This window comes from Leucoraja erinacea, chromosome 35 (assembly GCF_028641065.1).
Source record: "Leucoraja erinacea ecotype New England chromosome 35, Leri_hhj_1, whole genome shotgun sequence".
NCBI lineage: Eukaryota > Metazoa > Chordata > Chondrichthyes > Rajiformes > Rajidae > Leucoraja > Leucoraja erinaceus.
The window spans coordinates 2,331,997-2,350,866 of NC_073411.1; the positions used below are offsets into that span (position 1 = coordinate 2,331,997).

The 18,870-nt window shown below is 43.4% G+C and overlaps 1 protein-coding gene across 1 annotated transcript in view; it reads left to right on the forward strand.

Annotated features, from left to right (window-relative positions):
- Positions 1–16,511, forward strand: part of LOC129713160 (V-type proton ATPase subunit B, brain isoform) — a 36,535-nt gene extending 20,024 nt beyond the window's left edge. Inside the window, exons 9-14 of the mRNA XM_055661998.1 lie at positions 1,954–2,077; positions 6,306–6,456; positions 7,991–8,073; positions 8,975–9,079; positions 10,702–10,831; positions 14,907–16,511. Of these exons, the coding sequence (XP_055517973.1) occupies positions 1,954–2,077; positions 6,306–6,456; positions 7,991–8,073; positions 8,975–9,079; positions 10,702–10,831; positions 14,907–15,049 (736 nt within the window). The 3' untranslated portion in view covers positions 15,050–16,511. The remainder of the gene's footprint in view (positions 1–1,953; positions 2,078–6,305; positions 6,457–7,990; positions 8,074–8,974; positions 9,080–10,701; positions 10,832–14,906) is intronic.
- Positions 16,512–18,870: the final 2,359 nt, after the last annotated feature.

Genomic DNA, 18,870 nt, shown 5'->3' on the forward strand with positions numbered 1-18,870 from the left:
TACTTCACAGTTTGAGATTTGTAATAGAAAAAATTACATGTGATTAAAGTGCACATTGTCAGATTTTATTAAAGGGTATTTTTATGCATTTTGGTTTCACCATGTAGAAATTACAGCAGTGTGTGTACATAGTCCCCCCCATTTCTGGACACCATAATGTTTGGGACACATGGCTTCACAGGTGTTTGTAATTGCTCAGGTGTGTTTAAATGCCTCCTTAATGCAGGTATAAGAGAGCTCTCAGCATCTAGTCTTTCCTCTAGTCTTTCCATCACCTTTGGAAACTTTTATTGCTGTTTATCAACATGAGGACCAAAGTTGTGCCAATGAAAGTCAAATAAGCCATTATGAGACTGGGAAACAAGAATAAAACTGTTAGTCATCAGCTAAACCTTAGGCTTACCAAAATCAACTGTTTGGAACATCATTAAGAAGAAAGAAAGCACTGGTGAGCTTACTGATCGCAAAAGGACTGGCAGACCAAGGAAGACCTCCATAGCTGATGACAGAAGAATTCTCTCAAGAAATACAGAGGCTGCAATACAGGCCTGGCAGAGCATCACCAGAGAAGACACCCAGCAACTGGTGATGTCCATGAATCGCAGACTTCAAGCAGCCATTGCATGCAAAGGATATGCAACAAAATACTAAACATGACTACTTTCATTTACATGAGATTGCTGTGTCCCAAACATTATGGTGCCCTGAAATGGGGGAACTATGTACACTGCTGTAATTTGTACATGGTGAAACCAAAATGTGTAAAAACAGCCTTTATTAAAATCTGACAATGTGCACTTTAACCACATGTGATATATTTTTTTCTATTATAAATCTAAAATTATGGAATACAGAGGCAAATAAATAAATGATGGGTCTTTGTCCCAAACATTATGGAGGGCACTGTAAATGAGCTGACCCTTTTGTAGAGAGTTCAAGTTTACCCCATTTCAGTTTATTGAGGTTGAAGCTGAAAATTTGATTGATTATGTTGTGCTTATAAAAATTCTAGATTACATGTGCTCAGTTTATTTTGTTGAAGAAGTGATTTAATTGATATTTTGAAGATGGGGAGGAAATTTTGCTATCCAGAGGCATGTTGTAAATTAGAAAGTTAAACTGATTATCGATGGTCTTTTAATTTCAAGTAACCCTTGCTTTCCCTCACTCTCCATCCCTCCCCCTTCCCTGTTCTCTGACCAGTCTTACTGTCTCCAACCACATTTTCTTGAAAACATTTTATCCCTGTTTTCTTTGATATGATGCTAACAATGATCTACTCCATATTTTCCTTGGCCTCCATTCCCTTTGTCTTGTTTTCATACCCTGATACCTCCTTATCTATGTATCACCCTCTCTCCTAACATCAGTCTGAAGAAGGGTCTCAAACCAAAACATCACCCATTCCTTCTCTCCAGAGATGCTGCCTGTCCTGCTGAGTTACTCCAGCATTGTGCGTCTTATCTATCGATGGTCGGATGTTTCTTGCTGAAAGAAAAGCTCACAGCAAATTGAATGGGTTGGACAGGCTGGATGCAGGAAGATTGCTCCCGATGTTGGGGAAGTCCAGGACAAGGGGTCACAGCGTAAGGATAAGGGGGAAATTCTTTAAAACTGAGATGAGAAGAACTTTTTTCACACAGAGAGTGGTGAATCTCTGGAACTCTCTGCCACAGAGGGTAGTCAAGGCAAGTTCATTGGCTATATTTAAGAGGGAGTTAGATGTGGCCCTTGTGGAGATCAGAGGGTATGGAGAGAAGGCAGGTACGGGATACTGAGTTGGATGATCAGCCATGATCATATTGAATGGCGGTGCAGGCTCGAAGGGCCGAATGGCCTACTCCTGCACCTAATTTCTATGTTTCTATGAATGGGCTGATTGCTCAAATTGGCTATTTAATTTACTGAAAACATTGATAACTGACAATTGAACTGTTAACTTATCTCCTGCAGTATTGAACGTATCATCACTCCTCGACTTGCTCTAACAACCGCTGAGTTTCTGGCCTACCAGTGTGAGAAGCATGTGCTGGTTATTCTGACTGACATGAGCTCTTATGCAGAGGCACTTCGAGAGGTAAATTCAGACAGACTTTAAATGTTTTTTTTAAATGTTGCTCGATAACCTCATGGAATAGTCTTTATTGGTTTCTATAGTAGTTTGGGAAAAGTATATAATCTTTGTGGAGCAGAACGTAACCGGCTGGGTCTGTTGCTGTTGTGATTGTCCGTGGGGGTCTTGGTATTCTAGGTGCTATCATCATCGTGTGCCTGCCTGTGGTTTCCTTTAATGTGGGTTACATTTTGTACACCAGCCACCACATATGTTTAACAGAGGAGGTCTTCATGCAGGATTAACAAACTTATCAGGAAGGCTGGCTCCGTCCTGTGCGTGGAGCTGCAGTTGGATTCATGGGAGGTTGGTCTTGGAGGGGACGATGCTCCTCAAACTGCGGAGCATCCTGGACAATACAGCTCACACCCTCCATGACACACTGGTCAACCTGAGGAGCACCTTCAGCAACAGACTGGTTCCACCAAGATGCAGCACAGAACGCCACAGGAGATCCTTCTTCCCTGTGGCTATCAAACCATACAACTCCTCCACCTTCTGTCATGGAGTAGACTGACTCACCCCAACCCCCCTCCCCAATCTTTGCACATCCCCAATCCTTTCTACTCATCACTTTAATTTCATGCTTCATGTATTTTGTGTTTTATGAATGTTGGCAGATCAATTTCCCTCCTAGGATTAATAAAGTTCTATCGTATCGTGTCAAGGGAACCAAAATGACTGGGAGGGCAGACTCCCAAGTATTAAGACTCATTTAAAAAAAACTCATTGTCATAAGATCCTCGGACCTGGGCAGATCAGGCAGCATCTGGGGAAATGGACATCTGAAGAAAGGTCCTGACATTTCAGACATCTGAAGAAAGATCCTGACCAGAAGCATCTGCTGTCCATTCCCGCCACAGATGTTGCCTAATCCACTGAGTTTTCCCAGTATCTCGTTTTTTTTTTTTTGTTCAAAATTCCAACATTAGTCTTGCATTTCCTAATCTTTGTGGACCTCACCACACGTTGGATTCCATTGCCAATAGCTGTTTCTTGAAAAGTCCAAAATGTGAAACTGCTGAATCTTGGGCACCTCGTGCTAATGTTTGATACCGTTTGACTCTGCAGATTAAGAATGCTCACTCAAAATTACTCCTCAGGATTGAGGAGCAAACTGAAGAAGGAAATCAGGAGGGATATTAAAGGGGCATGTGATAGCACTGGTAGATATGATTAAGAAGAATCCAAGGAGATATTATAGATATGTTAAGAGAAAAGGATGACTGAGGAGAGAATACCTCTGCGCACTCTGCTAAACACCTCCGCTAAGTTGCCTAAACCCACCTGATCTACCGGTTGCTAAACACTAACTCCTCCTCCCATTCCCACACTGTCCTTTCTTGCTCCATTGTCAGAGTGAGGCCCAGCGCAACTTGGAGCAACAGCACTTCATATTTTGCTTGGGCAGCTTACTCACCAGCAGTATGAATATTGACCTCTGACTTCAAGTGACCCCTGCTTTCCCTCTCTCTCCATCGTGCCCCGCTTCCCAGTTCTCCAACCAGTGTGACTGTCCTTGATTCAATTTTATCCCTGTTTGCTTTGTTGTCACCTTCTCCTAGCTAACACTGATCTATTTTACTTTTTCCTTGATCTCTGTCCCCATTGTCTCGTTTTCACACCTTACACTTCCTTAGCTTTGTATCTTCCCCCTCCCCTGACTCAATCTGAAGAAGGGTCTCGACCCGAAACTTCTATCCTGAGATGCTGCCTATCCTGCTTGGTTACTCCAGCATTTTGTGTCCATCTTCGGTTTAAACCAGCATCTGCAGTTCCCTCTTACATAGAGAATATAGCCCCTTGAGTATCAAAGTGGTCATCTGTGGCTCCAGGCTGAGCTAGTTAATTGGACACATTGTGAATCGGTTTAATGTTAGAAAGCAGAGGGCGATGGAAGTAGTTTGTTTTTTGGGTTGGAAGCCTGTGACTCGTGGTGTGGTGCACTTTTTGCTGTTTGTGATTTATATTATTGATTTGAATGGGAAATTAGAAGGCGTGATTAATATGGCTGCAGATGACACTAAAAACGTGGTATCATAAATAGTGAAGATGATTATCAGGACGTACAGGAGGCTCGTGATCTGTTCATGCCTACAATATTCTGTTGTGCTGAAGCAAAGCAAGAATTTCATTGTCCTATCTGGGACACATGACAATAAACTCTCTTGAACTTCTGGGCAAGTGGGCTGAGGAATGGCAAATGGAGTTTACATCAGATAAGTGTGAAGTGGAATGTCAAACTAGGACAGGAGCTTCATAGTGAATGGCAGAGCCCTGGAGAATGTTGTAGAGCAGACAGGTCTAAGAGTCCAAGCACATAGTTCCCTAAAAGTCACGTCACAGGTAGATGGGGTGAAGAAGAAGGCTTTTAGCATGCTGACCTTCAACTGTCAGGGATTGGGATGTTATGTTAAAGTTATCTAAGATGTTGCCAAGACTTGAGGGCCGGAGTTATAGGAAAAGGTTGGACAGACTAGGACTTTATTCCTTGGGGCACAGGAGCCTGTGGGGTGATCTTATAGAGGCGTATGAAATCTTGAGCATGGATCGGGTGAATGCACGGAATCTTTTTCCCACCGTAGGGGTATCAAGAACTCGAGGGCATAGATTTAAGGGTGAGTGGGATAAGATATAATTAAAAACCTGGGGGGCAATTTTTCCACACAGTGGATGCTGTGTATATGGGATGAGCTGCCAGTAATAGTAGTTGAGTCGGGTACAATAACAGCATTTAAAACCGATTTGGACAGGTACATGGATAGGAAAAGTTGAGAGGGATTTGTCCAAATGGAGACAAATGGGATTATTTTAGATGAAGTATTTTGGTCGGCATGGGTGAGTTGGACTGAAGCGTCCATTTCCTTGCTGTATCACTCTGACCTCTATTGACTTTAAGCTTTTAAGATTGGGTTTAGATTATTGTTAAAGGATATTGTTATTGTTTGAATCTATTGGGGGCAGCCGTGCACCGTCAGATCTACAATGGCTATTTTACAGTTCAATCTGTATCTAGATGTTTAATTTGTCCTCCAAATATTATTGGATTCCATATTAACCATATAACCATATAACAATTACAGCACGGAAACAGGCCATCTCGACCCTTCTAGTCCGTGCCAAACACATAATCTCCCCTAGTCCCATATACCTGCGCTCAGACCATAACCCTCCATTCCCTTCCCATCCATATAACTATCCAATTTATTTTTAAATGATAAAAACAAACCTGCCTCCACCACCTTCACTGGAAGCTCATTCCACACAGCTACCACTCTCTGAGTAAAGAAGTTCCCCCTCATGTTACCCCTAAACTTCAGTCCCTTAATTCTCATGTCATGTCCCCTTGTTTGAATCTTCCCTACTCTCAGTGGGAAAAGCTTTTCCACGTCAACTCTGTCTATCCCTCTCATCATTTTAAAAACCTCTATCAAGTACCCCCTTTAACCTTCTGCGCTCCAAAGAATAAAGCCCTAACTTGTTCAACCTTTCTCTGTAACTTAGTTGATAGCTACTATTGAATTGCTGCATCTAATATCAACCTAATGTGTTTTTATATAGTGTTTAATGTCTGAAGAAGGGTTTCGGCCCGAAACGTTGCCTATTTCCTTCGCTCCATAGATGCTGCTGCACCCGCTGAGTTTCTCCAGCTTTTTTGTGTAACCGTGTTTTTATATAGATTTAGTATCCCTATTTGGCCTTTATATACACCTTTCCTATATCTTCAAAGCCATTTTCCAGGACTAAAATGACCATTTGTAAGTGCTAGGTAGACAAAAATGCTGGAGAAACTCAGCAGATGAGGCAGCATCTATGGAGCAAAGCAAATAGGCGATGTCAGATTAAAGAAGGGTCTCGACCTGAAACATTGCCTAATTCCTTCGCTCCATAGATGCTGCCTCACCCGCTGAATTTCTCCAGCATTTTTGTCTACCTTCGATTTTTCCAGCATCTGCAGTTCTCTCTTAAACATTTGGAAATGCTATATTTGTTTTTTAATCAATGAAATGAATGGATGTATAAAATGAACAGACCTATGTATGATGTTATTTTTGTTGTTGTGCTTAGCGTACTAAGGTGACTAGTACTCCAGTCCTGGATTGAACTGAGCTGACAAGCTCATTAATACTGCTAAACTTCTGTCTGGCTGGTCATGCCTAAAATATATGAACCCGTTGTTTAATGCCGGCAGGTTTCAGCGGCTCGAGAGGAAGTGCCTGGCCGTCGTGGTTTCCCCGGTTACATGTACACTGATCTGGCCACCATTTACGAGAGAGCTGGCCGTGTAGAGGGCAGAAATGGTTCCATCACACAGATCCCCATCCTGACCATGCCTAATGATGGTGAGCATTATCAATGAAGATATCTGCTGTTGCTATCACTTAGACACTCAGAAAGCTGGAGTAACTCAGCGGGACAGGCAGCATCTCTGGAGAGAAGGAATGGGTGACGTTTCGGGTCGAGATCCTTCTTGTCAGGTGTCAAAGTCTAATAACCGAGTGGATTGAAAGGTGGTAAGTTACATTGAAAGGAAACGAGCAAAACTGATCAAGGAAAATTGTTATCTTTGTGGGGTGAATTGGATGAAACTGTTTCACCCACAGTTTCATCAAATTGTGGAATAAGTGAGAAAGGCATTTACTTTATTGATGTTCTTTCCCCCCAAACAGGCATTTGCAAACAATTTCTGTAACTCCAACCAATTATATCAGAAATTGTATAATAGTCTTTTCTCATAGAATTATCTCACTCTATCTTTGATGTTAAATTATTGCCGTACTTGGTCCTTGGAAAAGTTTCTATTAGTTTACAATATTAGTGCATCTTGTCCCCAAAGGTTGTTTCGTAGGATGGCACAGTGGAGCAGCTGGTAGAGCCACTACCTCACAGAGCCAGAGACCTGGGTTCGATCCTGACCTCTGGTGCTGTCTGTTTTCATCCCACATTCCAAAGACCTGCCAGTTTGTAGGTTAACCGACCTCTAAAGTTGCCCCTAATGTGTAGGGAGTGGGTGTGAAAGTGGGACAACAACGAACTTGTGCGACTGGGTGACTGGTGGTTGACTTGGACTCCATGAGGCCTGTTTTCACGCTGTAACACTAAACTAAACTAAAGTACGAATCCCCTGTAATTCAAAGTATAGGTGGAGCGATATTTCTAGGTATAGCTATTACTTTCATGTTAAGTGAAGACAAAATTGGGACACTTACTGCACAGTAAATACTGGGCCAAGGTCAAAGTCTCAAGGTCGGGCCCAGATGGATGGACCTCATCGCCAAGAACAAAGAGGGATCCGACGTTGGGGGGGGGGGGCTGCCAAGAACAAAGGGGATCTGGGGGGGGGGGGGGGGGGGGGGAACTAAGAACGGACAAGCACTTTTTGTAACTATGTTCCTGCCTTTGTTTTGACTCTTGTGTCCATTATGTGCAAAATCAAATAATTTCACTGTAGCTAGGTGGTTCTTCTTATCGAGTCGACACACAAGATTAGTTGTTCAGCCAGAGCTGACCACACTTCCCGGCATCGGTATACAATGGTGTCTGCCTTGCGCTCCTTGTGCGTGGTGGTGGGAAGATTGGTGAAAACAGGGCCGCGACGTGAACGCTCTTTCCTTGACCCCACAAGCATGGTATCATCATCACAGAGGTTATGTTAATTAATTGCTCGTTCAACACTCTGTAAACGGCTCTGTAAACGGCTACTGCAAGCTAGATCGGCCCAACAGGCTAAGACCAGGCAAATTATCTAAAAGTAAATCCAATTGGATCAAGCTGTTCACTTCCAACAATGAAGGATTTATGCTGCCCCATGTGATGAATCTAACATTGTGTACGGCTGGAGGTGATGGTTTGCAATGATCTTCTGCTGTTTTATAGATATAACTCACCCCATCCCTGATCTGACTGGCTACATCACTGAAGGACAGATCTATGTAGACCGCCAGCTGCACAACAGACAAGTGAGTCTTTGCAACTCTTCTGTTTGGAGTCACAAGCACCCCAATCACGCCATTAACTGTAAACAAAATGTTATGATTGCCAATTTTCCCTTACTAAGGCTCCAAGTTCTGTGACAAAAAGTAATGGTTTTAATTTGGATTGTAATATTTGATGAAGGATATGTGAACAGTGATTTATGAAACTTCAACGTGTAACTGACTCCTCTACATTTTGCAACTCGTACATTATCTATGTTCTCGCCCTCTAATTGCTCCCATTCACTCAGTGACCAGGTAACTTTGTTTTCAGTTTATCCCCCACCATCACCCTAGTTTTGATCCTATCAGTGACATCCCACTGTCCCTGCAGCTCAACCAGCTTTTCTCCTTACCAAAACTGATGAAGGATCTTCAATCTGAAACAGTCCCACTTACATGATTTCTTTCGGCGACTGTCCGGCACCCATCATAGTCGCAGCAGATCACCGAAAAATGTGAAAATGTTCAAAATCCAGCAGCGACCAGAACAAGGTACGACTCTTTGGGTGACTACTCACGACCAGACAGACATGTTGACATGTGATGCCTGTATGGTCGTGAGTAGTCGCCCAAAGAGTCGTGCCTTTTTCTAGTCGCTGCTGGATTTTCAACATTTTGAACATTTCGGCGACCAGCTGCAACTATGACGGGCGCCGACAAGTTGCCGAAAATATTGCGTAAGTGGGACAGCCCCTTAACTGTGTCTCCTCACATACATACAGCCTGATGTATGTATTTTCAACATTTCAATGTAACATTTTTAGATCTCCAACATCTCGTTATTTGGTTTGAGAAGGTTTGTAGGTTTTATTTTAAGGAAGCCCTTCTTGGTTTGAGTACTTTTGTATTTATGGTTTTGCTTTTGTTTTCTGCCGCTCCATAGATCTATCCACCAATTAATGTGCTTCCTTCACTGTCGAGGTTGATGAAGTCTGCAATCGGAGAGGGAATGACGAGGAAGGATCATGCGGATGTTTCCAACCAGCTGGTGAGGAACAACTGCCACAGAGTCATAGAGTGATACAGTGTGGAAACAGGCCCTTCAGCCCAACTTGCCCACACCGGCCAACATGTCCCAACTACACTAATCCCATCTGCCAGCATTTGGTCCATATCCCTCCAAGCCTGTCCTATCCATGTGCCTGTTTAATTGTTGGGATAGTCCCTGCCTCACAACTACTCTGACAGCTTGTTCCATACATCAACTACTCTTTGTGTGAAAATGTTACCCCTCAGATTCCTATTAAATATTTTCCCCTTCACCTTAAACCTATGTCCTCTGGTCCTCGATTCACCTTCTCTGGGCAAGAGACTGTGCATCTATTCATGATCTTATACACCTCTACAAGATCACCCTTCATCCTCTTGCGCTCCAAGGAATAGAGTCCCAGCCTACTCAACCTATGCCTACAGCTCAGACCCTCTACAATACAATACAATACAAATTTATTGTCATTTGAGCCGCAGTGAGCCTCAAACGAAATTTTGTTTACACAGCCATACAAACAAAGACAATGTCCTACAGACATACACACAATTAAATTCACACAAACATCCATAACAGTGAACGCACTGTGATGGAAGGCAAAGTCTTTTCTCTCTCCTGCTCTCAATTTCTCTCCCGATGTCCAAGCCCCAAGCGGGTGATGATAAGTCCCACGGCTATTTTAGGCCGCGCGGGGCGATTTACGGCCCCGCTCCCGGTCTGAAAGTACAAGTTTGGAACCCCCACGGGCGATGGTGAGCCTCACGGCCATGAAGCCGCGCCAGGTGATGTACGGTCCCGGTCCGGGTCGTTCCAACCCCACGACACGGGCTGGAGAAGTCGCGTTGCGGGAGCTCCGGGAAGCGGTCTCTCTCCCCCCGGACCCGCGAGCTCCCGATGTCCCCAGTTCACCGGACCTGCGGCTGCGTTGCTGGAGCCTCCGAGCCACAATCTAGTCCTGGCAACAACCTCGTCAATATTCTCTGTACCCTTTCCAGCTTGACAACATCTTTCCTATAACACGGTGCCCAGAACTGTACCGTTTGAGCTTGTTGTAATTAGATTGTGGCTGATCTCACTTATTTGATTCACTCGGTTTTAGTATTCGCAGATTCACACCGCACAGAAACAGGCCCTTCAACCCAACCTGCCCATGCCAACCAAGACGCCCTATTTGCACTCGTCCCACCAGCCTTTGTTTGGCCCATATCCCTTTCCTATCCATGTACCTGCCTAAAACATGCGTTCGTGGATCAGTTGGGCCATTCCATCGCTCTTTTTACTCTAATGAAAGTCAAGTTTTTCAAACTTGAATTGACCTGGTCTCAGACTGTGAGGAGAATGTCCTGGTTACAATAATCCTTTGTGTGACCAAGTCGTTCCTAACAGCATAGCTTGAACCTGAACGTGGAGAAGGGTACCTGGGAACATATTCTTTAGATCCATTAATCTACAACAGTTGCATTCATCATTTCTCTCTGAGTAACTACAATCATAGTTCAGCCATCATAATTATTTCTATTAGCTACTTGACTGTTGATTGTGCTAGTGTTTATTTTAAGTTAATAAAACAGATCTTTTTGCCAAGTAAAGGTTATGCAGCAGTGTTTTTTCTCTCTTTGCAGTATGCGTGCTATGCCATTGGTAAGGATGTCCAGGCCATGAAAGCCGTGGTTGGAGAGGAAGCTCTTACTCCCGATGATCTGCTGTTTCTGGAATTCCTACAGAAATTTGAGAAGAACTTTATTGCTCAGGGTAATGTTTCATTCAACACCAGAGTTCGGCAATGCTCCAGGTTTATTTGTGTCACATCACGGTTTTATCAGCTCATCTTCCTTCGATAGTCTTAAACAATTGTTCCATTGTCCTCCTTAAAAAGAGTGGTCTCAAATGACAACTTTAAACTTCCAATTAGTTTGAGTCGGTCCATGAAAAGCCTGGTATAATTAGTATTTAAATTACCTTCCTCAGCTGAAGAAGCAGATGTGCAAAAGCAAAGTTGTGGATGAACCCAGCAGGTCAGGCAGCATCTGTGCAGGACAAAAAAATTTGTTTGAATGAATTTCGACCAGAGTTGGAAATATTTTCATATGTTAAAAAAAAAACAATTTTCATTCATTTATGTATGAATTTCTTAAGTATAAATGTATCTAGTTATGTGTATTGTTGACATGGCTGATGACATTTCAGGTTGGGACCCTTCTTCAGACTGATGGAGTAGAGGGGAGAAAGCTGGTGAGGGGAAGGGAGGTGAGGGGAGGTGGTGGGGCAGGAACTTGCACATGATGTTGATTCAGGTTAGGAGTGTGCTTGGCAGATGGGTTGTGATAGAATCCAAGGCTGGAGGTGAAGTGGGGTCAAAAGGTTTCAGGTGTGGCTTCTGATAAGGAAGGAAGATGGGGGGTGAAATGTAGAACCCCAGGGAGGGATGATGGGTGGAAGGGGACAGTAGAGGGGTAGTGAGAAATAGGAAAATGAGGTCTTGGGAGTAGAGAGGAGTGAGAAATGGATGGAGGAGGAGGAGGGGTAAAGAACTGGGTGGTGCAGGGAGTGGGGAAATAAAGCTGTGTGTGGAGTGGGAAGGAGGGTAGGGATTATCTCGACTTGGAGAATTCATTGCCGTTGGATTGTAAGTTACCCAAATGAAACGCGAGATGCTGTTCTTCCAGTTTGCACGTGACCTCACTCTGGCAGTGGGAAGGGGAGTTAAAATAATCAGCAGCCGGGAGCTCCAGTTGGCGTTGGCGATGGCAGACAGAGTGCAACTATTTGGTGGCATGGTCAGCTTGACAATGCTTGGTCTTGCCGACGTAGAGGAGGCCATATCAAAAGCACTGAGTGCTGAACGTGGCTGGAGGGGGGTGCACGTTGAAGAGACGACGGGTTCCCTGAATGGAGGCGAGGGAAGGTTGGAGGCTAAACAGGTGTTGGATCTCCTGTGGCTGCAGGAAAGAGCCCGATGAGGGGGGCAGTTGTGTGGGCAGGGATGAATGGTCTCAGGAATCTCAAAAGAGCTCTCTGCGGAAAGAGTTGAGGAATGGGAAGATGTCGTTTGGATTGTGTTGAAGGTGAAAAGGTTAGACAATGATGTGTTGGATGTGGAGTCTGGAGGGGTGAAAGTTAAGCATCAGGGGAACTCTATGTATGGGGGGGGGGGGGAACAAGAGCAGAACTGGGGCAAAATAGGAGACATGGGTGAAGGCTCCACCTTTAACTCTGGTGACGGAAGCAAGAAGGCAACTCAGATATCCTGGAGTGGAAAACCTCATATTGGGAGGAGATGCAGCAGAGACAGAGACACAGGGGGAAAGGGATGGTGTCCTGGAAAAGCGCAGGTTAGGAGGAGGCAAAGTCAAGGTGTCTGTGGGTTTGCAGTAGATATCTGAGGATAGTTTGTCACCTGAAATGAGGACAGAGATTTTTTTTAAAAAGATAGATGTCAGAGCTAGTCCACGAGAATTTGAGAGCATGGTGGGAAAGTTAATTAAATTAAATATTTCTTGTGTGGGTGCAGCACAGTGTCGCAATGTAGCTGTCAACATAGTGTTTGGATACAAGGATGGGGAAGGGTTTAGCGGGATCTGGGCCAAATGCAGGTGGGACTAGTGCAGATGGGGTATCTTGGCTGGCATGGGCAAGTTGGGCCGTAGGGCCTGCCTCCATGCTGTATGACTCAATGAGATGTGATTTTATAATATTTGGGGATTTCAGATCCCAAAGGTAAACTGATTGCCTCAGTATAAACGCTGAGAGGATAAAATTTCTGAGGTGTGTCCAAGACGGCCTTTTGACACAGTGAGTAAATAGACCTATGAGAGAGGGAACATGACTGGATCTTATCTTCGGGAACATAGCCGGTCAGGGGCATTTTGGAGGTAGTGACTCTAACTCCATATACTTCAAAATGGTTATGGAAATGGATAGGAATCAAGGTCTTAAATTAGGAGAAGGCCAATTTCATTATAATAAGTCAGAGCCTGGTAAAGGGAGATTGTGAGCATCTACTTCTGGACGAGTCTACATCTGCAACATAGGTGAAGGGAACTAACAACCCAGAGATTTAAAAAATGTTGAGAGATGATACAAATGAATATTAGCAATGCAAAGAGGGGTTGTGAAATATCACTGGCAGGTAGTATTAAGGTAAATCTGAAGGCATTCTATAAGTATGTAAGGGCCCATTAGGGACAATAAGAGTACATGGAGCCTGAAGGCGTAGGTTGGTAAGGTCTTAAATGAATACCTTATAAGTTAGTTTAGATACAGCATGGAAACAGACCCTTTGGCCCACCGAGTCCACATGACCATTGATCAACTGTTCACATCAGTTCTGTTATCCCATTTACTCATCCACTCGACACACGATGGGTAAATTATAGCAGTCAATTAGCCTGTAAAAAATAGATTTTCTTGTTGAATTCAGCAAGTGTTCAAGTCTCCATAAATAATGAGGGGATATTTGATGCATGGAGGAATTGGGGTAGTTCCCCAGGTTTAGTTTAGTTTAGAGATACAACGCAGAGACAGGCCCTTCGGCCCGCCGGGTCCGTGCCAACCAGCGATCCCCGCACATCAACACTATCCCACAACCACTAGGGACAATTTTTACATTTACCAAGCCAATTATCCTACAAACCTGCACGTCTTTGGAGTGTGGGAGGAAACCGAAGATCTCGGTGAAAACCCACGCAGGTCACGGGGAAAACGTACAAACACGGTACAGACAGCGCCCGTAGTCAGGATCGAACCCGGGTCTCTGGCGCTGCATTCGCTGTAAGGCCGCACCACCGTGACCGCCCATTATCCCACACAGGTATGGAAAGGTGAGAGAAGAGATTGCTGGGGCTGAGAGTTTTACTTCTTTGTTGCCCATTAGCGAGGTACCAGATGACTACAGGGTCGGCAAGTGGCATTGTCCTTTTCATAAAGGGCAGTGGAGTGCATGTGGGCAAAGATGATGCGATAGGGTTATTTTTGTGAATGGATGGTTCGGTCTCTTCGGTTTAAACCAGCATCTGCTGTTCCTTCCTATACACAAGAGACTAGAGAGGCTGGGTCTATTTACTGTGGAGTGAAATAGGTTAAGAGAGGATATTATTGAGGCGTATAGACAGGATAGACTAGGACTAGTATACAATTGAGGCGTATAGACAGGGTAGACAAGGAATATTTTCCTCTTAATAGAGGGAATAAAACTAGAGGACTTGGAGTAATGGTAAGAGATTGCAAGGGATCCAAGCAGGGTCTTTGTCACCCATAGAGTGTACTCTTGGAGAGGGTGGTGAAAGCAGAGTCACTAACAGTATTTGAGAGAGAAGCACTATGTCATTGAAGGTTACAACTCAAGTATTGAAAGATGGCATGGGTGCCCGATGTTTGTGGTGGACATGGCGGGCCGAATGGCATTTCCATGCAGTATGACTGTGAAAGCAGAAGAAACCCACATGATCATAGCAGGCAGAATATGCAAATTTGCTGCAGCAGGCACACAAAGCTGGGATTTAACTGGGTATCTGGTGCAGTGAGGCCCGTCTCACTGCACCAGAAATCTCCCATTTCTTCCAGCATTCACTCCATTGGACGTGCCCCCACTTTGGGTAAGCAGCAGTCGTGAATATAGTGATCTATGTACTGTCATCTAGCCTCTGTTTTGGGAAATGTGAAAGTTTGTTTTATTTCATTAATTGAACAATGTTAAAACTCTTAGACACTCATGGATAGATGGCGACATATTTGCTTTTTTTGTATTCTATTGACCTCATAACTTTGAAGCATGTACCTAAAGGCTTGGAACGGTTTCTGATCAAGTGTTCTTATTTTATTTCTTCAGGCGATTATGAAAACCGCACTGTGTACGAGACCTTGGATATTGGCTGGCAGTTACTGCGTATCTTCCCCAAGGAAATGCTAAAACGAATCCCGCAGTCTATCGTGGCTGAGTTCTACCCACGGGACTCTGGTGGAAAGCATTAACGCCTCACCACGTGTTAGTGTGCTCTTTATTGTGTCACTTCATTTATTTATTTTCACTTGTGTTTAAACTCGTGGAAAGTTGTGTTTTGGCAAAGTGGATATTTGTGTCAATGGTGTTTTATTTTGAGATGCCCCACGAGGACCACAATCAGAACCGCCTAGTTTAGGTCCCTGTGATATGCACTTCCCGCACAAACCCGCATTCATAAAGATTTTAGAGAAGCTATTTTGAGAGTACTTGCCATTGCCTTTGTTATTTCAAATCTGTGATGAATATTAATTTAGATTACTCAAGCTGTTAACAACTTAAATGATAACTCACAAATGAACGCTTTATTGAATCATCCTGCAAGTAGTGATAAACTAGCAAATAGTCAAGACAATTATATCGGTGACATTCTTATGACAATGTCTGCTTTCCTCTGCTTGAACTGCTGTGTGTCCAATTTGTACGTCTTTTTCTCGGGATGGTAAGCCAAATGGTAGAGATTTGAAGGGTGTTAAATGCTTACTTGGCAAGAGGCTTTTCTAATACTACTCACTGGTGTTGGGTATAAATAGGAAATAACCCTCTTCAACTTGGTGGTTTTGTTTATCTGGGGGTAAGGTATGGCAACTCCCTCACTTTAAAGACGTGTACAGGAGGCCCTTTGTATATTAATCAAATATTCTTCATTTCTAATGTCATTGACTGTGCTGTCCAGTTATGGAGTGTTCAGATGGTGCAATGTCCATCACTATTAGTATCCATCATCATCATCCATAGTAAAATAATATTAGCTGACGGCTTTTGGTGTGCTCGCCAGACTTTGCAATTATTTTAATATCTGCCCCATCTTCTTTGTACTGGGGATTGGAACTGACTTTTGGACTGAGTTTTCCCTTTAAAATGTTGGCTGGGTGCATATATTTGTCTCTCATTTGTGTTAATAGCACATGTTTTCAAAATGTGACGTCATTTACAGTGTAAAGGACAGATACTTTCCAATTCCAACCGGCTGTCCAAGTCTTTATCTGGATCAGGTTGGAGTTCGGATTCTAATCAGTTGTGGGTGTTTCAAGCCAATTGCAATTAGTGTCATCTGTCTCCTTAGCTTGCTGGTTGTTTGTATGGAAAATGTTTGTCTTTTACATTTCCTGCATGGCACATTGACTACTGTCTATATATTGTTCTCACATTGCCTCAACATTGTCATGTATTGATAGTGGTGTTCTATTAAAGCCCTTATGAGTGCAGGTGGTAGTGGTGGTAGCTTTGGTCACATCTGACTGGTTGTTGTGCACCTATTTTGATTTATCTCCTTGCATTTGCTCAATGAGATGTACAAATTGTTTTGTTGTAAGATGTTATAAGTAAAATTTAAATTGTTCCATGCATTCCACAATCCTGTGTATAATCAATCGATCGTTTGGTTTAAAATTGAAATTATCAGTAATATATTAATAAATGTTAATAGAACAATGCGTTGTCTCTCAATGTACATTTTTGATTGGTTGAGGTTTGAGAGCCGAAAATTTAATTCAAATCATCTATCCACCTTTTGGTGTTTTATTTGAGCTTTGAGGAAAATATTGCATTTTACAAAGCACAAGCCCTTCCACAAATGAAGTTCATCATGTTGAGGACTACTATTTTGAGAGACTACATCAAGATTTCTGTGAGTGCTAAGGCATCAGGTATTTGCAGTCTAGAAATTAGGAGTATTATGCACTTGCATTTGAATCTTTATCATACACAAGGTTATATGTTCTTGTTTTAGAATTGCACAATAGATCAACCTTTTGACGAGACCATATGCCAGAGGAAAAACAAGAATAAAGTCGAAACCAGGAACTGAAGATGACACAAGAAACAAGGAACTGAAAAAGACGCAAAGTGCTGGAGTCATTGCGTCAGGCAGCATTCTTGGCGAACATTTTGGGTCAGGACCTTTCTTTAAAAAAAAAAAGGAACAAAATAACATAGAAACATAGAAAATAAGTGCAGGAGGAGGCCATTCGGCCCTTCGAGCCAGTACCGCCATTCAGATTCAGATTCAATTTAATTGTCATTGGCAGTGTACAGTACAGAGACAACGAAATGCATTATTATCATGGTTGTTCATTGTTATCATGGCTGATCAATAACCCGTGCCTGCCTTCTCCCCTATCCCATGACTCCACTAGCCCCTAGAGCTCTATCTAACTATCTTAAATCCATCCAGTGACTTGACCTCCACTGCCCTCTGTGGCAGGGAATTCCATGAATTCACAACTCTCTGGGTGAAAAAGTTTGTTTCTCACCTCAGTCTTTAATGACCCCCCCCCCCTTTATTCTAAGACTGTGGCCCCTGGTTCTGGACTCACCCAACATTGGGAACATTTTTCCTGCATCTAGCTTGTCAAGTCCTTTTATAATTTTATATGCTTCTATAAGATATCCCCTCATCCTTCTAAACTCCAGTGAATACAAGCCTAGTCTTTTCAATCTTTCCTCATACGACAGTCCCGCCATCCCAGGGATCAATCTTGTGAACCTACGCTGCTGCACTGCCTCAATCACAAGGATGTCCCTCCTCAAATTAGGAATCAAAATAGAAGATCAAGTTACATCCGATTAGCTTTCATGACTTGAAGGGAAATTATTGGCCAGGCCACAAGAGAATTTCACAGCTCTTCAGATAGCACCTTGGGATCTTTTGCATTAACCAGAAGGAGCTTTTGTTTTGTATCCTTGGCAAGTTCAGCAGTTGCAGAGCACTGCTCTGGAGTATTGGTCTACATTTTGATGCTCAAGACTAGAGAGTTGGCGATGTGTTCAGTATTGCCATTCACCTAATGTTATCCCTCTTCTGTAGGTATCAACAAGACTGCGACATTGTTCTCAGTACCTGCTTTTGTTTGTCTAAGTTTTAACGGTGAGTCGGAATAACACCACAGCCCTTGTTACCGCTCACATCAATTATCTGGCAATGTTTGTGACTGACTGACCTTAATCTAAAACAAACTGGGTTGCTGATAGGCGTCAACATCTGTCACTGTAAATGGCTGTTTGTTGAAGACTGACAGTCTTGCTTGCGATTTTTCTTTTTTTTTGTGTTGCGTTTCTTACTGTGTGTTGGAAGCATTGCCCAGCTTTATTTGACGGCCTCACCGACCCAAGCACTGCCGCTACCCCTGGCACTGAGGCCCGTTTGGTGGGAGGTGGGCTGCTCTGCAAGAAAGTTGGGGCAGGCCCGGTTTCCATGGATACGGCCGGCTGAAAGTACTTAAGGAGCAGCAGCAGCAGCCTCAGCAGAGGCACAAGAGCCACCTCCCCGATAGAGAGGACTTCGGCAACAAGGGGAAGCACCGTACTCATTGGATTGGCAGGGAGGGATGTAAAAAGATACCTTCAAAAAGTTTGGGGAGGGGGAATAATTCTCCACAGTTTTGAGGACGAGTGACACGAAACATCACTGATGCCGAGCAACAGAGGCAGGATAGAGTACGGGAGGATGCAGAAGGTAAAACCATCCTTTGTACCGTGACATTGTGCAAAGACTAAACCTTCAGGTCCAGTTTGCAGAAAGATTTCCGGGTTATTGCTGTGCTATAGTTTTTGGGATTGAAGTAAAATGTTGCTCGGTTCTTTGTGAGATGGTCACAACTTTTTGGGGGGTACCTGTGGATTTTCTCCCCGGGAATTTAAATCTGAAGCTATAAATCTCTCAAAACTATTCCACTCTCAGGAAAGTTAACATGATGAAGAAGGTAATAATGAGTTCTTTAAATTTATTATGTTTAGAAATTTAATGTTTTCCCCCTTGAGTTCCTGATAAACAGGTTGTAATTTAATTTGC